Genomic DNA, 19,579 nt, shown 5'->3' on the forward strand with positions numbered 1-19,579 from the left:
GTCGTGTCGTGATCGTGTCATGCTGGCTCAGATATAATCCTGTTTCATATCATTTGATAATACTTATATATTTATCTCTTATTATCTCACACTTGTATCTCTCATACTTACACATATTTTATACCATTTAATAATAATTATATATTTATTTTATATCATCTCACACTTATATATCTCATATTTACACATCTCTCTTAGTGTTTCACACTAAATATTAGAGAAATTAGATGATAAACATAAGAAAAATGATCCTACAGATTGTGTCTTGCCTTTTTCATATCGTGCCGTACTGACATACTCACCGTACAAAAGTCATAAGCATGATACAACTCTCGTATTCATATCGTACCAACCTAATATAAAATATTTCATATCGTATCCTACTTTAAGCTGTAACAAAACTCATACCGTGAGCGGCCATGAATGCCAGGACCTAGTCCCAGCTCTAGTCATTGCCTCCAACTCCAATGCGCGCATTCCGCCTGCACAGTGATCCGACCTGATCTGATCCTTCTCGTCTGCAGTTGCATGTTCTCTGCTGATGCGGTGGAGGTAATAGGTTAGTGGAGCAGCTGAGAATTCATCTATCGAGTACTGAAGTGCTGCTCCATTATTTTGAATAAGTAATATAAATATATAGGAAAACCAGTCTGTACTCTCGGAGTATATACTAACTACTATGATATATTATATAAATAAATTAGATATACTCTTTTATCACTATAAGTATACTTATATACTAATTCTAAGATACTCCAATGTGAACTATATGAAAAATTGAAAAGAAATTTATCAAATTTAATAAATTTTAATAATAGCTTTATATTTATACATAAAATGTAATATACTCAAAAAATATATATGCAAACCACCTAAAAATATACATAATACTTGAATGATCTTATATACTCACATATTCCATATATATACTATTTATCGTACGAGATAATTCCTATGTTGTAAGATACGTATGTGGAAGCAGATACTCAGATTTGATAAGACGATGTTGTGCCTTAGGAACCTGTTCATTGGTGGAAAAAAATATGATGCATGGAGAACTGTTGGCAAACCTCAAGTTAAATAATTTAAGCTTGTGCATTGCAAATTCAGTTAAATGTCCATCGTATCTCTATATCTTTACTTAAAAATAAGGTACTGCTAACCAGCATTGCTTGAACATGCGAACTAGTCATTAAATCGTTGGTGAACATTACCAAGAAAGTTACTGTCAATTCCATGCACCAATTCTCTAGTAACTCATCTCATTAATTATTGGTGTAGATACGATCGGAGGCGAGAAAAAAAATTAGTGTTAACCACGCGCTTATCACTTTGAAGCCAATCATTCTAAGTGTCTATTGCCATGTTAAGCTGAAGTACTGATACACCTATCTGTCTATCATTGTATCCACAGTTCCACACTGAATGGGAGTGGCACCAAAAATACAGATCCATGCTCGAAGGCAAAGGCATCAGCAAGCGCAATTCTGCATTTTTCTGTTCCAAAGGCTTGTTCACCACTACAAGCTTCAGCAAGTTACCGTGCTTCAGGTGTAAGGTCCAACAAATATTTGTGATGATACCTCTGATTTCATGTCAGAATGTGAAAGGAAAAAAAATGCCAAACACTTGCAGCTTTTTGTAAAATTCTGAAGAGTAGAACACTCGAGACACTTCAGTAGAACTAGTTTGATTGACGCGCCTACGCGCTTTTTTTTATTTTGTTGCACAGAGCATGATAAACGAATACTAAAAAATTCAGTTCACAAATTTTGTACATTTCAATATTTATTTATAAATTTATTAATATTTAACCCATTCAATTAATTATAGAGAAAACAGTAGTACCTTTATGCATGCACATAGTTTTAACATGCAGATGAAAGTAATACTAACCTAAAATTTTTGTTTCATATTTTTTTTTTATAATTTTAGATATTTTTCATTGCATTTTAGATTTTTTAGCCGATTTATCAATATAATTAATATTCATTTCGATGTTTTCCTAATATTTCCCAAAAATAAAAATTATATGTATATGTATATATATATACGTGTACATATATATACACATATACATATATGTACATTGCACCAAATCCCACTGCTACAGTAACATACAGTAGCAAAATGTCTGATAGCCGCCGAATCTTGGCCGGATAGTATATGTTATTGATTGATGAGGGAATTTCGTTTAACAGATCAAGTATATATTTATGAATGAGGAACAAAATACTCCACGATATGTCTCAATGACTCTTAGGTCATGGTTCACAAATTCGTTTGATATTCAAAAACCTGACCCAGCGAATTTCCAAATTTCATGAATATCACGAAAATCACTCAAAATTCAGTGAGAATTTGCTCAAAATTCACTCGGTCAAATTTGTAAATCGGAGAAGAAATCGACCGAATCGACATTCGGTAACCGCTCAATTTGGACCGAAAACCGATCGCATTACACCAAAAACCGACTGTATTTTCCGCATTGAACGCATTTTGAACGAATTTGTCAAAAACTGTTCGGTATTAGCGATGTATCAAACGGTTTTCTCGAATTTCAGTAAAGTTAAAAAAAAATAGCTCAACCGTGTAAAATCAATAACTAATTCATCTGAGCTTCAAATCAAGTGAAACAAATTTTGTTGGTTTCCTTGTAACAAGATCTACATGATAAAAGTATTTATACTCATACAAAATTTGAATATTTTCTGTGAAAAAATGTATTTGCTAAACCTAGTTAAATGCATAGTTAATTCTTTGCTGATCCAAAAATCATGAAACTAATTTTGTTAGTCTTCTTACATGATCATATATCTTTTGAAAATCCATTAACTCATGAAATAGTTATTGTAACATGCATGATTGTGTAAATATTTTGCAACTAGATTAATTCATAACTAACCCATCACACCTCCAAAATTAGTGAAACCACTTTTATTAGTTTACTTATACTATTTTTTATGTAGGAAAAATAATGTTAGATATAAAAAGGTTAATTACAATGTTGTTTCTTAACATATTCACTTTATGTTTGTGAACTTTGTAAAAATTATGGAGAAATTAATAAAATTTTAAATGAAGTGAAACCAATTTTAAAGATACTATTAAGATACGTCCTATACAAAAAAAATATGTCTTTGTATGTTAAACTTTTACTTAACATGATGGACCAAATCATCCTGTTCGTATGGCCCATTTCAGTATTTTTCTTTTTTAAAAAATTCCTCTTCATGAAATATGATGCAAACAACATTATTTTTGAAATTTTTTTCCACATAAGGTCTTAGAATTGTCTCTAGTATTTTTAATTTTTTGTGTTTTTTATTTTTTATTTTTTTTATTTTTTGAATTTAAATTCAAAAACTGGTCAATTTTTAAATGCAGTGCGGACCGAATTAACCGATATTCGAGCGGTTTTCAACAAATTTTTGAACCCTGCTCTAGGTAAGAAAAGCTATATTAGATAATGCAGTAGACAGTCCATATCAGAATAGTTCTATTTTTTGGTGTCACCGGTTTGGAAGATTATGAGTTGACTGCTAGTTCTGACAGTTATGCAGAGCACTTAGCTTTCTAGGTGGCTAGAACTGAAAGTCAAGCTAGTACTTATGTGTGGTTTTGTTAATTAATAATAATACTTATGGACTAACTATATATTGAGAATTGTTTATAGTATGTTTCATAGGTGATGCATGGAAGATTGAGCATGGATTCTTTATGGAATACTATGTAGTTGAGATATATACATCAAGATGAATGAGCTCTAAGTGTTGCTCAGGAGATGTATAAATAATGAAGCATGGATTCATTGAGAATTACCATGAGTTCAAAGAATTGTGTCAAAGTCGTTAAAATTTTAGTGATGCTCATAAGAGGAAAGAAAAGCTCAAAGGAGAAGCGTAAGAAGATTGACAATAAGTGTAATGCTAAGTTACTTGTAGATATCAACTAACTAAAAGTATGATATTGTCAATTAAGTTTTTATGAACTAACCCATGTATTTTGTACTTGAGAGTGAGTTGAGATTAGGTTTTATAAGAAGACATAAGTTGAATTGAGATATTCTATATGCTAAAAGTGAAGAACAAGAGTGACCATATTTGATAAAGTGAATTTCTTGAATATATTGAATACAAAGTGGATTTCTATGGCAAGACGGTAAAGGGAAAGCGAGACTCGGCTGCGATGGACTATCCGTGGTGAATGACAAGCAAATGGCTTAGTCCTGAAGGGCCAAGGCGGTGGTGAAGAGTGAGTGAAGACTTTCACGCCAATGGATCATGTGAGGCTATGGGAAGCTATAAATGATTCGCGTCAATCATTTGAAGAATCAAGAAGAGATGGAGTGAAGAATATATGGAAGTTGGCAGCCCTCAAGGTTTGAAAGAAAAAAGCGGTACTTGAAGGTATTCAAAGGCTCAAAATGTTTCAGATGAGTTTTATCTTTGAATTTGAGTATAGATATGCCACACTATTAAGAGGGATGCAACATAGAGCTAATTATCGTGTCTGAGTGCTAAAGAGTTTCTAACCAAACCCAAATGAGATTTCTTTTCAGAAATCTGGTGCGGAAAGTGTGAAAGTGTCCGAATTGGGTTTCAGATAGTTCCTAGTTTGATCTTATGGGTTTAAGGTCATGAATTCAGTTGGGATGTGTATCCCTCTGAGTATATTTTCATAGAGTCCAAAATCGTCGAAATCGAACTTTGTGCTAAAAGTTATCGCCGTTTTTAGGGGTTAGTTCTGTTCAACTCGGATACTCCAGGTTGACCCGGATACTCTGGATTGTGCGAAGTCTTCGGGTGAGGTTCTGAGCCAGGTGATCTGTTAGGGTCTAAATATTTCACCCGGATACTCCGGGTTGAGCTCCGGCCATGGCTCTCGGTTATGCGTTCTAATGCTAAACTGGATACTCTGGGTTGACCTGGATACTCCGAATCAGTACAAAAAGCTGTGTAATAGCTAGTTTTTAGGGGTTAGGTATAAATACCCCTTATCCCTATCCTTTGTTGCTGCTGCTTAGCCACGAAAGAAAACCTTTTAGAGCCAAAAGAACTCTTTTCCACTCCGATTTAGTGTGAGATTTGAGAAGAAAAGTGAGTTGAGTTGAGAGATTGGAAGATTGAGTGCAAGTGAACTAAAATCCATCCTTGAGCACTCGAGCCATCGGCAAGAAGTTCAGTATCACATTTGTTACTCTTGGAGCCTGAAGCTCCTATGCGGTTAGGCGTCGTAGGCAAGCACCCAAGGTTGTGGTGTGTCGCGAAAGTTTGTGAAGGATTTGATTTCGCCTCCGCAAGGGAAGAAATCAAGAGTGTAAGCCAAACTCAAGTGTGATCGAGATTGGAGAGAAAAATGGTTGAGAGAGACCCGGCTCAAGTATGACAAAGCCCCTAAATGGAGATGTAGGAACCTCTAGAATAGGTGTCCGAACTTCGAGAAATAAATCTTGTGTCTCCTCTCTTGTTTTCTTGTTCTTGTGTTCTTACTTAATATTTGTGTATTTTTCTCGATCTAATTGTTCGTGTGTATTCAATTGTAGGTTGTCGGAGGATTAACTCCTGTCGCAGGGATCCCGAGAGACCCCTTTTTAGAGATTCGGTCGGGGGGATGATCCTGAATAAGTTCGTCGAAGAAATGAATGAGAGTAAATGCAACGGCCGGTGGTGGGGGTGATGATCTAGTGCAAAGAGAAGTAAATGCACCGGAAATTAGACAGGTTCGAACCGCACGGGGGCGTAATACCCTACTCCTGTATGGATGTGATAACTGTCATGAGGAAGTCCCTCAAGGATGTTACTGGTTACAAGAATATTTGTCTAACTAAGAGCTTGAGGCTCCTTGTTCTTGGGCAGGGACTATGCTTTGAGTTGGTCTATGGTTCGATTCTTGGTGCTTCTGTGTTTGATGCTTGCGGTCTCTTGCTCGATTGCTTGTTCGCTTGTTGGGTCACTGGGTGGTTTGTGGGATGTATGCTTCTCTTCTGTGCTGTCGGCTCTTTTAAGCACTTGCCGGCTGCGACACGCCCCGAACGGGAAAGAGGGGGCACTAGTTCCAAGACACCACGACCGGGAAAGGCGTCATCATTTCTTCTGGGTGAAGTGACCGGGGGGTGGAAAACGCGGCGCACGCCCGGTCACCTGTCACCATAAACGCCCTGGCAACGGGCGCCGTAGAGGGGGCCCACCGGGCAGCCGCAGAGCAACCCGGCGTGCCCGCCCTGTCTTGTTCCTCTGCCACAGCAGGGCGGCAGACGAAACGCCTTGATCCTGGCGATGTTATCCCGAGACACACCGGATGATACGGGACGGGACCCGTACAATTAATAGCCCCACGCTTCTCTGCCAAAACATGGCAGGAACTGACACTGCGACGGGAGCAGTTGGGGATGTCAGGCCACGCACGCTCATTGAATGCGGCCTTGGACCTCTGACTGATTGACACCCCATCGGCGGGTATCTCGGGGGTCTTTCTGAGTCGTTGGGGCACCGAGTGCTCGGGGGTACTGTTCACCTCCCTGGGTACTCTCTCCCGAGAATGCCTATCCTTGCCCTCGGGGTACCGGGTGCTCGGGGGTACTGTTCACCTCCCCGAGCACTCTTGCACGAACCTTCGGGGAACTGAGTGCTCGGGGGCTGCCACGTGCAACCCCGAGCACTCTCTCCCTAACACTTTTGCACAGATCTTTCGGGGAACCGAGAGCTCGGGGCTGCCACATGCAGCCCCGAGCACTCCCTCCCGAGCACTTTCACACTGACCCTCGGGGAACCGAGCATCGGGGGTTGCCGCACGCAGTCCCCGAGCACTCTACTTCGGAACTTAGCTCTTCTGATCGTCGGGGGACTAGGGTGCTCGGGGGTGACCGGGCACTTCCCCGAGCACTTTCTTCCTGGAACTTAGACTTTACGGATCATTGGAGAACTGGGGTGCTCGGGAACCAGGGACTGTGGCCCCGAGCACCTTCTCCCGGGACTTGAACTTTCCTCACCCCGCAGGAGGGGCCTCGCGGGATGGCGACACGTGGCGGATGACCGGCCTGGCCTCGGGACTCAGGGACCCCCGGTTCCTGATACACCGACATAGGTTCTCCGTGGATCTATTTGAAATCATCACTTGAAACATACAACTTTATTTGGTTTGAGCTAGAACTCTTTAGCCGTTCTTTAATATCAGTTTCGAGCTCATTCTGTACAGAACCCGGATATTCCAGATTAATCCGGAGGTTCCGGATACTGTACAACCCGAAGTATTCAGATTGATCCGGAACCGTGCCTCGCAGTCCTCAATGGAGTGCGCCCACACCGGGAACTCATCGTCCACTGCTGCCGCCGCCTCGCCCATCGTTGCTGTCAGTGCGTCACGCCCCCAAGACGTGATCTTTCGCACGGAGGATCAATCTCCTCGCGGAATTCGACTCCACAAGACGTGATTTTGGCGGCCAGCCACCAACATCGGAGGGACTTGAGGTCGCCACTCGGGCAATAGTCGATGGCGAACTTCGGCCTCCAATGGCAGAAGCAAAGAGAGAGATTGCGGGAGGGAGAGAGCAAGTTTGTAGGGAAGTGGGGAGAGAGGAGCGGAGGGGGAGATTCTAATAATCTGGTGCTATTTATTTTAGATCGTATAATTTATATTATAACAATCTATATTCTAGATGTAAGAATCAAAATCTAATGGTTAGAATAACAATAGAAAACAAACAGACTATTAATATATGTATAGCTTGCTTAGTTAGTAAGCATTACGTTTGCTACAATAGCATATACGTGTTTGGAGCTGGTGGTCGAGACACTGCTAACCTGGTATGGATAGGGTTTAGACTGTGGTTTTTAAACCTATCATCTTAATTTCTCTCTGTTTTAGTTAAGATTATGTTTGGACTTTTGTTTAAGGTCTATTTTGTTTTTAGTTTTTTGGCTGTGCACGTCTCAGTTACGCAGAGGTTAGAAGTGGGCTTGGGCTCTCGTACAATTATATTATCTTATATAACAATAGGAGTTAATAGAAACTTACTTTATCGAAAAATAATTTCCAAGCTCCGATAAACCTTGAACTGCCTTTAAACACCGAAAAGTTTTTTTTAAAGGAAACACACACTTCGATCCCGGGGAGCATTATGTAACAGTTGGCACGGCTGCGGCCCAACTCTAACTTGTAGTTGAGGCCCTATAAAGAGCGGCCCATCTGGACCCCGCCAAGACCCGCTTCCGCGTCCTAGTTTGCCGCAACGCCGCCTCCAATTCGCGCCTCGGCGAACCTCTCCTCCCCGTCGCAGGCTCGCAGCCGCCTCTCGGCAGTTCGGCACCAGTGCTCTTCGCCGGCGTCCGCTCCTCCTCCACTTTTCGACAGTAGTCTGAGGTGGGCTCCGCCGCTGAATCGCTGATGGTAGCCATGGCGAGGAAGGACGAGGAAGTGGGGCCCTCGGACCGCGTGCCGCACCTGCCGTGGATGCGGCGCCCTGTCGACATCGACGCTTTCACCGGCTGCCCCGTCGAACATCTCCCCCGCCTCCACCCCAGGTGCGCTCCCTATGCTTTCGCTTTGTCCTTGTGATCATTTGAACATGTGATTCGCTAGTTTTGGTTGCGGCTCCTAGGACTAGAAGAGTACGCCACAGAGTTAACTGCGCGGCTTTGATTTTGATTTAGCTGTTGATTAGTGGGTGGGGTAATGACAGCGTGGATGCTATTTAGTTTTCACTCTCGTGAACTTGGGATTGGCCTGGAATAAAGTTTGCCTTTCTTGGTTGCACGTTGGAACTGTATGCTGGTTGATAGGTATCCTTCTGCAATTCGTTAGGCCGGCCTCTATATCAACAGCACGTCAAGACGTCAAGAATATATATAGCAATTTTTATAAATGTGAGCACTTATGCCGAGTCTAGGACTCGAACCTGGGTGGGTAGGTTCCACCACAAGGACCCTAACCAACTAAGCAATTCTTTAGGTCTGAGGCACTATTCCAACTACGCTGCATTAGCAAAGGTACAGTTGTGTTTGTATGCTTAGCATTTTAGTTCCCAACCTGGCATTCTGCTGAATGGCTTGTGTTTGTATGCTTAGCATTTTAGTTCCCTCGCTATTAGTGTTCAAATACATTTTCAGTACAGTTAATCTATCAAGCTAGGAAAGTGTCCGCTTAATTGTGCAAATATGTCAGAAATAAGTAAATAACACATTTAATTCTCTGCTGTCTATGTTTTATTGTTGTAGATTGGCGGATGCTTTGCAGAGAATGGGAATTGAATCATTTTTCCCGGTTCAAGAAGCAGCTTGGCTGGAAACAATTGGTCCTGGTGCTTTTGAGAGGGATATCTGTATCAACTCCCCAACTGGATCTGGCAAAACGCTTGCTTATGCCCTACCTATTGTGCAAATGCTATCCACTCGGAAAGTGAGGTGCTTACGTGCTTTGGTTGTGCTGCCTACACGGGATTTAGCCTTGCAGGTTTGTGCAATTTTCTTTTACCTTTTAGAAACATATCTCCGCTAGTCTATAGTGTCAACATTCGAGGTCATTTAACAAATTACGAGTATAACCTGTTGTTATTTAATTCCAGGTTAAAGAGGTTTTTGATGCTATTGCTCCTGTGGTGGGCTTGTCAGTAGGTTCAGCAGTTGGTCAATCGTCAATAGCAGATGAAGTTTCCAATCTTATCAGGAAGCCCAAACAAGAGCTTTACCCAACTATTGATGAAAAATATGTTCAGATGGAACCACAGACTAAAGTTGATATATTGGTCGCAACTCCTGGAAGACTGATGGATCACATTAACATGACAAAAGGTTTCAGTCTAGAGCATCTTCAATACCTGGTAGGCTTATTAACAGCAATTTATATGCCCTTTTTGCATAACTTGTTCTCTGCCTCCTTAATGCTTTATCTGTTTACTTTGGTCGAGAATCTCAGTTTGTTCTGGACCCACTGGTCCTTTTGTTCTATGGAATTGTTGTTTAAACCTTGAAAGATTGCTGTAGTATTGTGGTTGCATAGTACACAGCACACAGCAGTATAAATATAAAAGGAATGTGTCGTGCTGATTATTAGTGAGATTATGCCCTGGCAATGAATTTTGGTCAGACTATTTACAATGCTTCTTTGTGCGTGGTTTATATGCAAATATACAATACGGTATTGCATATGATATCTTCTATAATGGCGTCACTGCATGATTATTCATGGCCAATTTGGGCAACCAAGCAAAGCTCCCAGATTCACATCTTACTTTTGATCCTTACTATTGATGTCTTTCAGAAAATCACCATGCAAGTGTTACCTTTGCTTGCAACATACTTTGACATATGATGCCCTGTTGTTTTCAGAGAAATATTGGACTTAGACAGGCATCAGTTTGTAGTATTTGCCTACCTAGGCTGACATACAAACTTTAGCGTTAGCATTTTTAGACTGCTTTAGCCTTATCATGATTGTACTTTTCCAACTTATTAGTACCTTATACTTCACTTATTCATTATTATATTGGGACGCAGGTCGTTGATGAGACAGATAGGATGCTAAGAGAGGCTTATCAATCCTGGTTGCCAACAGTGATCCAGCTTACTCACTCAATTGGCCAACGTCATTCCTGGCTTGACACTGCCGGGAAAACTCTACTACATCCATTGACTACCATTAGAAGATTGTAAGCCCTATTTTTCCTAATTATATCCTTGTATATTTCCTTCTCTTTTATTAAGGATCACATTTCATGCTCATAGTTCGCCCCCCCCCCCCCACCTCTTTTATTAAGGGTCACATGTTCGCTCATATCCTTTGTACCTTGCAATCTTGTCCTTTCCTGCCATATTAACAGTTTATCACAACGGTTTATATTGACTTGAGGATTTTATTAATTTACCCTGTGCCACATAGGGGTGTCGAGCGTGGGTTTAAAGGTAAATGCTTTCCAAGATTAGCAAAGATACTTTTGTCTGCTACACTGACTCAAGATCCTAGCAAGCTTTCTCAACTTGAGTTGCACCATCCCTTGTTGTTGAATACTGGGAAGAAGCGTTACAGAATTCCTACGAAGCTGGAGTCCTACAAACTGGTTTGTCTCTATCTTTATGTGGCACCTGGATCTTATATAAACAGTTTTGATGCATCCGAAGTGTAAACAAACTGTCTGACACTATTGTGCACGCATGCTCATATTTGTTCTATGTTGCTGCTGCAGATCTGTAAATCAAACTTAAAACCATTATCTCTCATTGTTCTTCTCCAAGAGCTGCAAGGGAATAAGTGCCTAGTTTTTACCTCATCAGTAGAATCAAGTCATAGACTAAGTACTTTGCTTGGATTTTTTGAAGACTTACCCTTCAAGTTTAGTGAATATTCACGTTTGCAGCGTGAATCTACTCGGAGGTAAGTTACTTATATTTGTTTAACTTGGGAAATCAGGTTTCTTTTTGTGCAGTTGTGAGCGAGTAACCACAAGTTATTTTCTTTCTTTTTTTCAAATGTCACCTCTAGCTGGATCTGCCGTGCTCAAGTTCTGTGGATCATAACCTTTGGACCACATGAATGTAAACTTAGGAAAAAAAACAGTACTTAGAAAGTATGTGTTCTACTGATAATGGGATGAGAGGATGATATGTTGAACTCATTCCACCACCTTGAGACATCAATTGAACTTCTCTCTTGCAGGAAGACACTGGATGCCTTCAAGGAAGGCAAAATAGATGTTCTAATCGGTACAGATAGAATGGCTCGTGGAATACATATCGATGGTTTAAGATATGTTATCAATTATGATATGCCTCCATATGTGAAAACATACATCCATCGTGCCGGTAGGACTGCTAGAGCAGGGCAGTCTGGTTCTTGCTTCACCTTTTTAAGGAAACATGAGGTAATGCACTTTCTAACAATAATAGGTAGCTTTCCCAATACTACATCGTGGGTTCGTTTATTATTATTCCATGTTAATATGCATGACTACATATGTAAAAAAAGATGCAAACTCATCCCTGTTCAGCTGTACCGCTGAGGTTAGACGCATGAACAACAAGTTGATTATTTGTTGACTTGGTGCATGTTAGTTTGGTGCTACATGCTTTAGTATAGAAAGCTGTTATAGGGGCACTACTGACTACAAGCACTGAAATTTCCTGATCTGGGCTAGGACTTCAGAATGCATAAAACACTTTGATGTCCATTCTGGAGTGAAACATAACTATGTACACTACCAGATGCCTCCTTTTTTATCACCAAAAGAATACCCAAGTGTCCAGTGCAGTTGCAAATTTGAAATAGAATATCCTCTGTGTAAATATTTTATTTCTATTTCGATTGCTGAGCCAAATCCTTTGTAGGTTAAAACTTTTGACAAAATGCTCAAGAAGGCAGATAATTCCAGCTGCAGTCTTCATTCACTGCCTGAGGAATCAATAAAAACACTTTGTCCAGTTTTCTCCGGTGGTAAGATAATGGTCCTCCTGTAATTACGATATTCTGCAGTTTAATTACTTATCAGCCATATTTTTAGTGTTCCATTCATTCTAACTTTTGTCTTCTCGTTTGGTTGTTAAAAGCTCTGAAAAAACTGGAAGAGTCTCTACAATCAGAAGCAACAAGGAATTCTAATTCGGGAGATAAAATGCCAAGTGGCTCTAAAAGAAAGAGAACAAACTATGATCAGTAGATTAGCTCTAGTTCTGAAGTATTGGGCTGCATTTGCTACACAGATTTGGTGAGATTTACTTTCTAAGATGTCATGCAGTTCTTCTGTTGTGCCATTATATTTTTCTTATGTTCAGTGTCATGATGGTGTCGTGAATATGTTTATCCTTATTGCTTGGTGTAAGATGATCCGTCAACAGTAAATATTTGTCAGGCGACAATTGATTCCCAGTAAAATAAGTGGGCTAGAATGGTGTGATAATCAATTAATCATGTAGTTCAAAGTAGGCTTGACTTGGTTAAACAAATTTGAGCTTGGTTATTCTGATTCAGGCTTAAAGGATTTTAGCCAAATCTTTGTTCTGCCATTTAACTTGTGGATTTAGCCAACCTCTTGTATCAAATCGATTTCTGTTGCTTGATTGCTTGATTTGAGCTTGGTTGCTTGATTTGTATGCATGTCTCATGAGGTTTGACATTTCAACCATTTTGTTGTCCACTAACAAAAGATGGTTATATATGGTACTGCTTGGCTAAAGTCACCCTATTCTTCTATCGCGACATCAGACCAGTGGCTAGTGCCCCTTCCTGAAAAATTTAGAAATCAGGAATGACGAGAGTGGGTTGCATGCAGTTTGTGTAGAAATTGCATTCCAGCTGTTGGAAGAAAATTGGTGCATAATGTTAGAGTATATGGTAAAGGATCCGTTAAGATTCAGTTGTTATGGTAGGATATATAAAGTATATGGTGGCTTGTATCTCAAGCAATCCTAGAGGTAAGATGGAAACTAATCCTACCGTACCATAACAACCAGATCTTTTACCATATACTCTAACACGTAACATGAAGCACAATTGCTGAGAACTAAATAATATTCCATATCCTTTGTCGCACATATCTATTCGTCAGCATTAAACTTATTCAATTATTTAGTTATTTAGCTAATTTCCTTAAGAATCAAGGTCAGAAACCTTGAAGGATCTTACCTGTCCAGGAGGATCTAATGTTCTTATGGACTAGTAATTTGACAAGCATATTCTTCTACTACTTTTCTTTTTAGCGGTTATCATGGCTTGTTAATTGTCTGATTGACAAATTTATAGTTCCCTACTTTTCTAATATGCCCGTATCCTTTAGGTAATTCTCAGCCCCAACAATTCTGTAATTGGCTGAGCATTCATCACGGATATCCAAAACAAGATGGATGATTGCATATGTTTGCTGATCCATTTGCTGTGCTCTCTCCAAACAGCTTTCGCCATGCCTGCAACAGGCTGATCCATTTTAGTGCACGGTGCAGTAAGTTTCTCGGTATTACGCACTAGGAAAGTATTCTTCTTTTCCTTCTGTTGTGTTCATCATTCACTGTACATTTATGGCTAGGACGCTATCCCCAAAGAAAAGTTGGCTACCTTCACATCGATGTATCAACACTCTTAACCTTTCAGTTATGCTTTACACCTGGAATATTCTTTTACGTCTTTGTCAAACCTCAGTTTTTTACTCTATAATTTAGTGCCATTGATCGGAAAATATCAACCCAGCAAATCACTCTTTCTGAGGATTCCATTTCCTTTGTTTCAGCTTTCAACTTAATTTTTCCTGGTAACAATCGGGAAATCTTATCTGCATCCTTACAAAATTTGCATTGCCTTGTGGTCCAATTTTAGACTACCCTTCCTTGTGTTGCCCTTGTTCCTTATTATCACTACGAGTTCTTTAAAGCACGATCAAAGATGCCCTTCATTTACTTCACCAACGTGGGTGCATCTCGTACCAGAATCCTTCAATCTGTTGGCCGTTTCTGGTAAATATGCCCATGATTCTCTCTTCTCGATTTCCTTACGTGGAGCCAGCCCATCGACGTGCGAATTGAAATTGAAGGCAGGGAGAGAATATTGCCACTTAGTAGCCTGCATGCACGTCCCCATTCCCTTGCCCTTCTCGTGTCATCTAACTTCGTTATCTCTGCGTTGCAATCATTAATGCTGCTTCATAATTAAGAGATATGGTTAAAGAAACCAACTGCAGAATGTCTTTTGCCGTTGTAAAGTTGGCAGGATACTCCCTATGTAGACCTTGATGCTCTTTTTTTAGGGTTAATACTGGGGGTCATTTGTCGAACATTAGGCTTAGGCGGTTGGGCTTAGCGCTTAGTCTTGGCCTGGCCCGAGGTCAAGGGCGGACTTAGCCTAAAATTTGAGCGGAAGCATACTAGTCACTGCGTCTTTGTAACTTAAAAAACAAAGACTTCAGTCTACTTAATGCACTGAAAAACAAGAATTTAAACGGGAATATGTACCCTCGCTTGGCCTCTCCTGGTCCGCCCCTGCCGAGGGGCCGGGGTTGGAAGACCTGTAGTGTGAAACTTCAATTAAGTTTGAGCTATGCTCGGTTTCTCATCTTCAAGCATTCGCGTTTTCTGCCAGTGTCCAGTATTTGCGCAACTGCTATTACATGTTTGTTTTACAAGAGAGTATTCAAATCACTAGGCACTCGACACTTGTTTAGCACCGTACCTCTGTAGATAGCGACGCGCTACAAAATAAGCACCTTATCTGCCCTCCCCTCTATAAAATTGCATCGGAGATGGCTTTACGTGCTAAACTTTAAGTTACAAGCTCTGTATCTAAGGTTATCTGGTGGTCCGAAAAGCACCCAATTCCAGCAGTGGAGAGGAGACTTTGCAGCTTAGCTATAACGAAACAGCAGGCCTCCGCCGGTTTGTTGGCCAACTTTGCACTTGACACCGCCCTCGGTCTAAAACAAACATCCATTTGATGATTTCTACGCGGGATATGATCAGGCACCCCTTGGACCAATAATTTCGAATCCTCCTTACCTCCACCCAACAACAGACACGACAGCTCCACGACAAATTTAACAGAAAAGAAGGCTAGGGATTAGAGAGCAGCTCATAGCCCAAAAGAGGAGAGGTAAAGAGATCAGAAAAGCTATTGCACAAGAACATGAAAAGATGGAACTAAAGGTTGCATGATTAAACATCATTTCTTATAAACAAACAAAAGGGTCAGGAAAGGTGGACGGAGAAGGCCAGCTGCGCCATTTCACAATTCCACCCCTAGAAGACACCCTTCTGAATACACAACCTCCCAAGAACACTGCCCGACTAAATGGCGTCCAACTTCACTGTTTGCCGCCGGCACCATCATCCTTGATGGCCCGGGAGCCATCGCCGCCAGCACCATTCACCAATGGAGGCGACGCGGGGCTGCCGCCGTCGTGTAGGGGGCCTCCAGCGCCACCTGTTGAGCGGATGGAGGGGCGGCATACGAGGGACGACGAGGTCGCAGAGGAGATGGCTGAGGCTAGAGAGACCGGCATCAGGCAGAGCCCCTTGCCCTGCAGGTACTGCATGGCGGAGCCCATGTCCTCCTCCATCAACCTGGCCACTTGTTGCTCCGTCACCCGCAGGCTGCTGTCACCATTTTCACCGTTGCTGTTACTGTTGACAGCATTGCCGTTTCCGCTGTTGCTTGTACCATTTCCATTCCCATTACCCTGCGAGAAGGATTTAATTTCATGTGACTGGCAATTTGACTGATGCACAAGATAATAAAACATTGATGGTCATATGTCATTTTTGTCGAATTCGGAGTTGTTGACCTTAGAGTAGTTGGGACATGTTCAGGAGTTGGAAATTTGGAACTGTCCTTAGTGGGCTAGTACCTCCTACAGCTTAAATGCTTGATCAATACCTTGTGGGTCACTTTTCAGGCGTGTGTTTCCTTTTTGGCTCCAACCCTGAACAACAAAGATTCCTACAATATTTTTCTGTTGTGTTGGCCACTAATGCTTGATCAGTTCCTTAAGCAAACTAATGGCACATATCTCCTTTTGATTTCTTGCAAATTTATAGGCATGTTGTTTGTTTTTGTTAGCTCTTTTTGGTGACTTTTGGCCTCGAAATGACAAAAGTGGAATCTGTGATAAGATTTCACATATTTATTATATTTGTCATGTGGACTTCATCAGGGATCAACTTTAGACCAACATAAACATTTTTCGATGGCCCAAACGATTGTTAAATGGATCAGAATCAATATGCCAAACTTTAAAGATGAACAAAATTATGAGTACCTATTTGCACCTAAAACAATGGTAAAAAAGCGAACACTTTACTTATTCACTTTGTGCTCCAGTGAGCATCATTAGAGAATTTCAAGGTTAAACATATTTGGCCCACACAAGTTAGCATGTGGCTAGTATCGATTGGGTCATTGCTGGCACTTTAGTTTTTAAAATAAAATATCATATCACACAATATAGGTACCTCTGATGACATGTTAGCGATTAGAGGGCCAACCGCAGCAGCTCCGCCCAATCGACTCATGCTAAGAACCTGCAAGATCGGGAATATTTGATCAGGAATCATGAATTAAAGTTGTTTTGACTGCCCAATTTATGGGTATAATTTAGGAACTCGTCCCATAGTAACCTAGGTGTAGCAAAGCAGAAATACCTTGACTTGGAGCTGGAGGAACTTCACATAATCAACGATCTCGTCAAGCATTGATGCCTTGTCGGTCTGCAAACAAAATTCCATATTATCATTTCAGTGACAGTGATCTATGTCCACTCTAGTTTGTGCTATGGCCTATGGAAGCTCTATCAACTAAGACATGAGGAGTGATGTTTTTATTCCAAAGGGCAGCGAAACAGTATTCGCTGATGCTATTGCTTCAGATACTCTAACAGTGACTACAAGTTGTGCAAAAGGATATCAGATGTGCCAGTGGAAGCTCCAGAACAACTGTGGCACGTGGTGTTCTTGGAGAATAGAAGAAGCTGGAGTATCAGACGTTGCCCATGTCTCCTACTATAGTGTTTTGCAGCCGTCGTGTGGTCCAACTAAGGTACGTCTCGAAGTTCATGTATATATGTGCATTTTTATACCAAAGCCTGCTCAATCTGCCATTCCCCTCATGACCTACAATTGTATAGGAATCTAGTTGCTTACAATGATCATTGAGCCCCTAATTTAATCTTCACTCCCTCAGGAAATGTCATGTAGCTATTCACATGCTATCGCACTAGTTGATACCAGTTGTGGCCTTATCGGCAAAACATTTATCAGTATCCCCTTTCCAACTGCTTCCTTGCCACCATTTCGAAGTTACTAATCCACATCCTCCAGTGGAGGTCCGACAAGTGTCGCATCGCCCCAATCAGTAAAGAGCAATGCACCATATGCTGCCTCAATTACCGTGCATCGTTCCTATTCTATCACACTATTTTTTTGGGTCTAATCTTACATATAGCCTATGATATAGGAGAGCATGACACGTTATACTATAACAAACCAAGATAGTGGATCACTCAAAGACTGAATTTAAGGATATTGTACTCGTACAGCTCACAACAGTGTAAGAAAAAAAAAAAAGAATGCATCCTTGCCACATTTCAAGGAAAGCTTCCTACTTTGTTAAAAAAAAAAGAGCAAAAGGAGAAGGGAAAGGAGAAAAGAGAGGAAATTTTGGTCTACCTTGTTGGCGTTAGGGACCAGCTCCTGCAACGCCTTCATCCTCTCAGCTATCCTCTCCCTGCGAAGCTGCAAGAAACGCACGGCAAGAGTGAGGAAGACGACACAGGAGTCACAGCTGAAGAAGATATGACAGTGATCGGCAAAGACCCAAACAATTCGTCATACAGTTAATCTCTGCTGTATCTGGATGCTGAAGCCAACATTTGGAACCAAAAAATTGCTGCGAAATTGAAGTACGACTGTACGACAGTAAAGTTGAAGTATGCGACAGGGCAAACTGACACACAAGGTCCAAGAATTGTGGAGCTCCAGGCGCAGGAACACAGGAGACATGCAAACACTAAAAAATGGGGGGAGAAGGGAAAGGTGGTGGGAGAGTGGCGTACACGTTCGGCGATGCTGTGAGGGTCCGTGGCTTGTCCCCTCCTCGCCCGCACGCGCTGCTGCCGCGGTGGCGCCGCCCCTCCGCCTGACGACGCCCCGGCAGCCGGTGCGGCCGGCGCCGACCCGCCACCAGCGGCTGCGCCTCCCCCGAAGCTCTGCGCCAGCATTGATCCGCCCTTTGATGACACGAGGAGAAAGGACACGATTTTTTTCAGTCCAATTGATCAACCAAGAAAACAAAACTTGCCGTGCAAAACCAAGAAAAGAATTAGTAGTTTTGTCAGTTGTCTCCGCCATGAGTGAAGAAGTAAAAGTGGTTGTGAAAGTGAAAGTACAATCGCGCTGAACCGGACGAGGGCACTGGTTCTTGTCGTACCTGCCCGAACGGCGGCTGCAAGGTGGCGGCGCCATGCATCCCGGAGGCTCCGAATCCGTTGTACAGCGCCTGGTCAGCTCCCTGGAAAACCGCAACCCAAAACCACCTCAAAAACTGGCAAGCCGAAAGCTTTCCAGGAGGCAAGCAGCGGAACAGAAGAATCTTACAGCGGCATTGGGGCACTTGAAGGTGGCGTCCATGTCCTCTCGCGACCTGTCGGTGAACAGCGGCAGTGGCACGAACCCGGCGGCGCCGCCATCCTCGCCGCCGCCTCCGGCGGCTATGCCGTGTAGGTCGCTGAGGTGGAGCATGACAGGCTTGTCCCCGCTGCCGCCGATCTGGTGGTGGCGGAGGCGGGAGGCGAGGAGCACGGACTCGTCGAACGCGGGGTCCTCGGAGCCCCCCGCGGGGAGCTCCCAGGAGAACTTGCCGGAGCTGAGCTCGGACCACGCGGACGGCAGCTTGGACAGCATCTGGTAGAAGAAGTCGTCCTGCCCGCCGCCGCCCTGCATTTCGCGGCCGCTCGGCTGCATGGGTGGGGGTGGCGAGGTGGTTCTTAGCGGTGAGAAGAGTCCTAGAGTGAGAGGAAAGGTGCTCGTTGGGTTTGGAAAGGAATTCAGGAAGAGAGCAAGCGAAGGGAGGCTTGTAGTGTGGAGGGTTTTTATAATCGCGCTTTACGTGCCAAATA

General features: G+C 42.1%; 2 protein-coding genes across 4 annotated transcripts; one reads left to right on the top strand and one right to left on the bottom strand.

The window, feature by feature from the left end:
- Positions 1–8,226: 8,226 nt before the first annotated feature.
- On the top strand, positions 8,227–14,094 carry LOC133921022 (DEAD-box ATP-dependent RNA helicase 1). Of its 3 annotated transcripts, none has more exons than XM_062365720.1 (10): positions 8,227–8,522; positions 9,216–9,450; positions 9,563–9,817; positions 10,494–10,645; positions 10,876–11,053; positions 11,180–11,367; positions 11,650–11,854; positions 12,318–12,423; positions 12,537–12,694; positions 13,763–14,094. In XM_062365720.1, exons 1-9 carry the CDS (start codon positions 8,386–8,388, stop codon positions 12,644–12,646), a joined length of 1,566 nt encoding a protein of 521 aa, XP_062221704.1. In that variant the 5' UTR covers positions 8,227–8,385; the 3' UTR covers positions 12,647–12,694; positions 13,763–14,094. The 3 variants fall into 3 exon arrangements, with proteins under 3 accessions (XP_062221704.1, XP_062221705.1, XP_062221706.1); XM_062365721.1 differs by having other exon boundaries at positions 13,774–14,094; XM_062365722.1 differs by lacking the exons at positions 12,318–12,423; positions 13,763–14,094 and having other exon boundaries at positions 12,537–12,976.
- A 1,459-nt stretch (positions 14,095–15,553) lies between these two features.
- Positions 15,554–19,533, bottom strand: LOC133921023 (bHLH transcription factor RHL1-like). The gene is made up of 7 exons (XM_062365723.1): positions 19,059–19,533; positions 18,892–18,972; positions 18,518–18,691; positions 18,132–18,197; positions 17,109–17,174; positions 16,920–16,988; positions 15,554–16,147 (listed from the first exon to the last, which is right to left on the bottom strand). The coding sequence occupies exons 1-7, from the start codon at positions 19,422–19,424 to the stop codon at positions 15,773–15,775; spliced, it is 1,197 nt and encodes a 398-aa protein (XP_062221707.1). The 5' UTR covers positions 19,425–19,533; the 3' UTR covers positions 15,554–15,772.
- Between the last annotated feature and the right edge of the window lie 46 nt (positions 19,534–19,579).

This window comes from Phragmites australis, chromosome 6 (genome assembly GCF_958298935.1).
Source record: "Phragmites australis chromosome 6, lpPhrAust1.1, whole genome shotgun sequence".
NCBI lineage: Eukaryota > Viridiplantae > Streptophyta > Magnoliopsida > Poales > Poaceae > Phragmites > Phragmites australis.

Bases quoted from the DNA above. Each gene is read 5' to 3' on its own strand.
- LOC133921022 (XM_062365720.1), top strand. From the start codon at position 8,386: ATGGTAGCCATGGCGAGGAAGGACGAGGAAGTGGGGCCCTCGGACCGC. The intron at 9,451-9,562 runs GTTTGTGCAATT...ATTTAATTCCAG, and splicing joins CACGGGATTTAGCCTTGCAG to GTTAAAGAGGTTTTTGATGC. The intron at 11,368-11,649 runs GTAAGTTACTTA...TCTCTCTTGCAG, and splicing joins CAGCGTGAATCTACTCGGAG to GAAGACACTGGATGCCTTCA.
- LOC133921023 (XM_062365723.1), bottom strand. From the start codon at position 19,424: ATGCAGCCGAGCGGCCGCGAAATGCAGGGCGGCGGCGGGCAGGACGAC. The intron at 17,175-18,131 runs GTAGACCAAAAT...TTTTGTTTGCAG, and splicing joins TGGTCCCTAACGCCAACAAG to ACCGACAAGGCATCAATGCT. The intron at 16,989-17,108 runs GTATTTCTGCTT...CCGATCTTGCAG, and splicing joins TCCTCCAGCTCCAAGTCAAG to GTTCTTAGCATGAGTCGATT.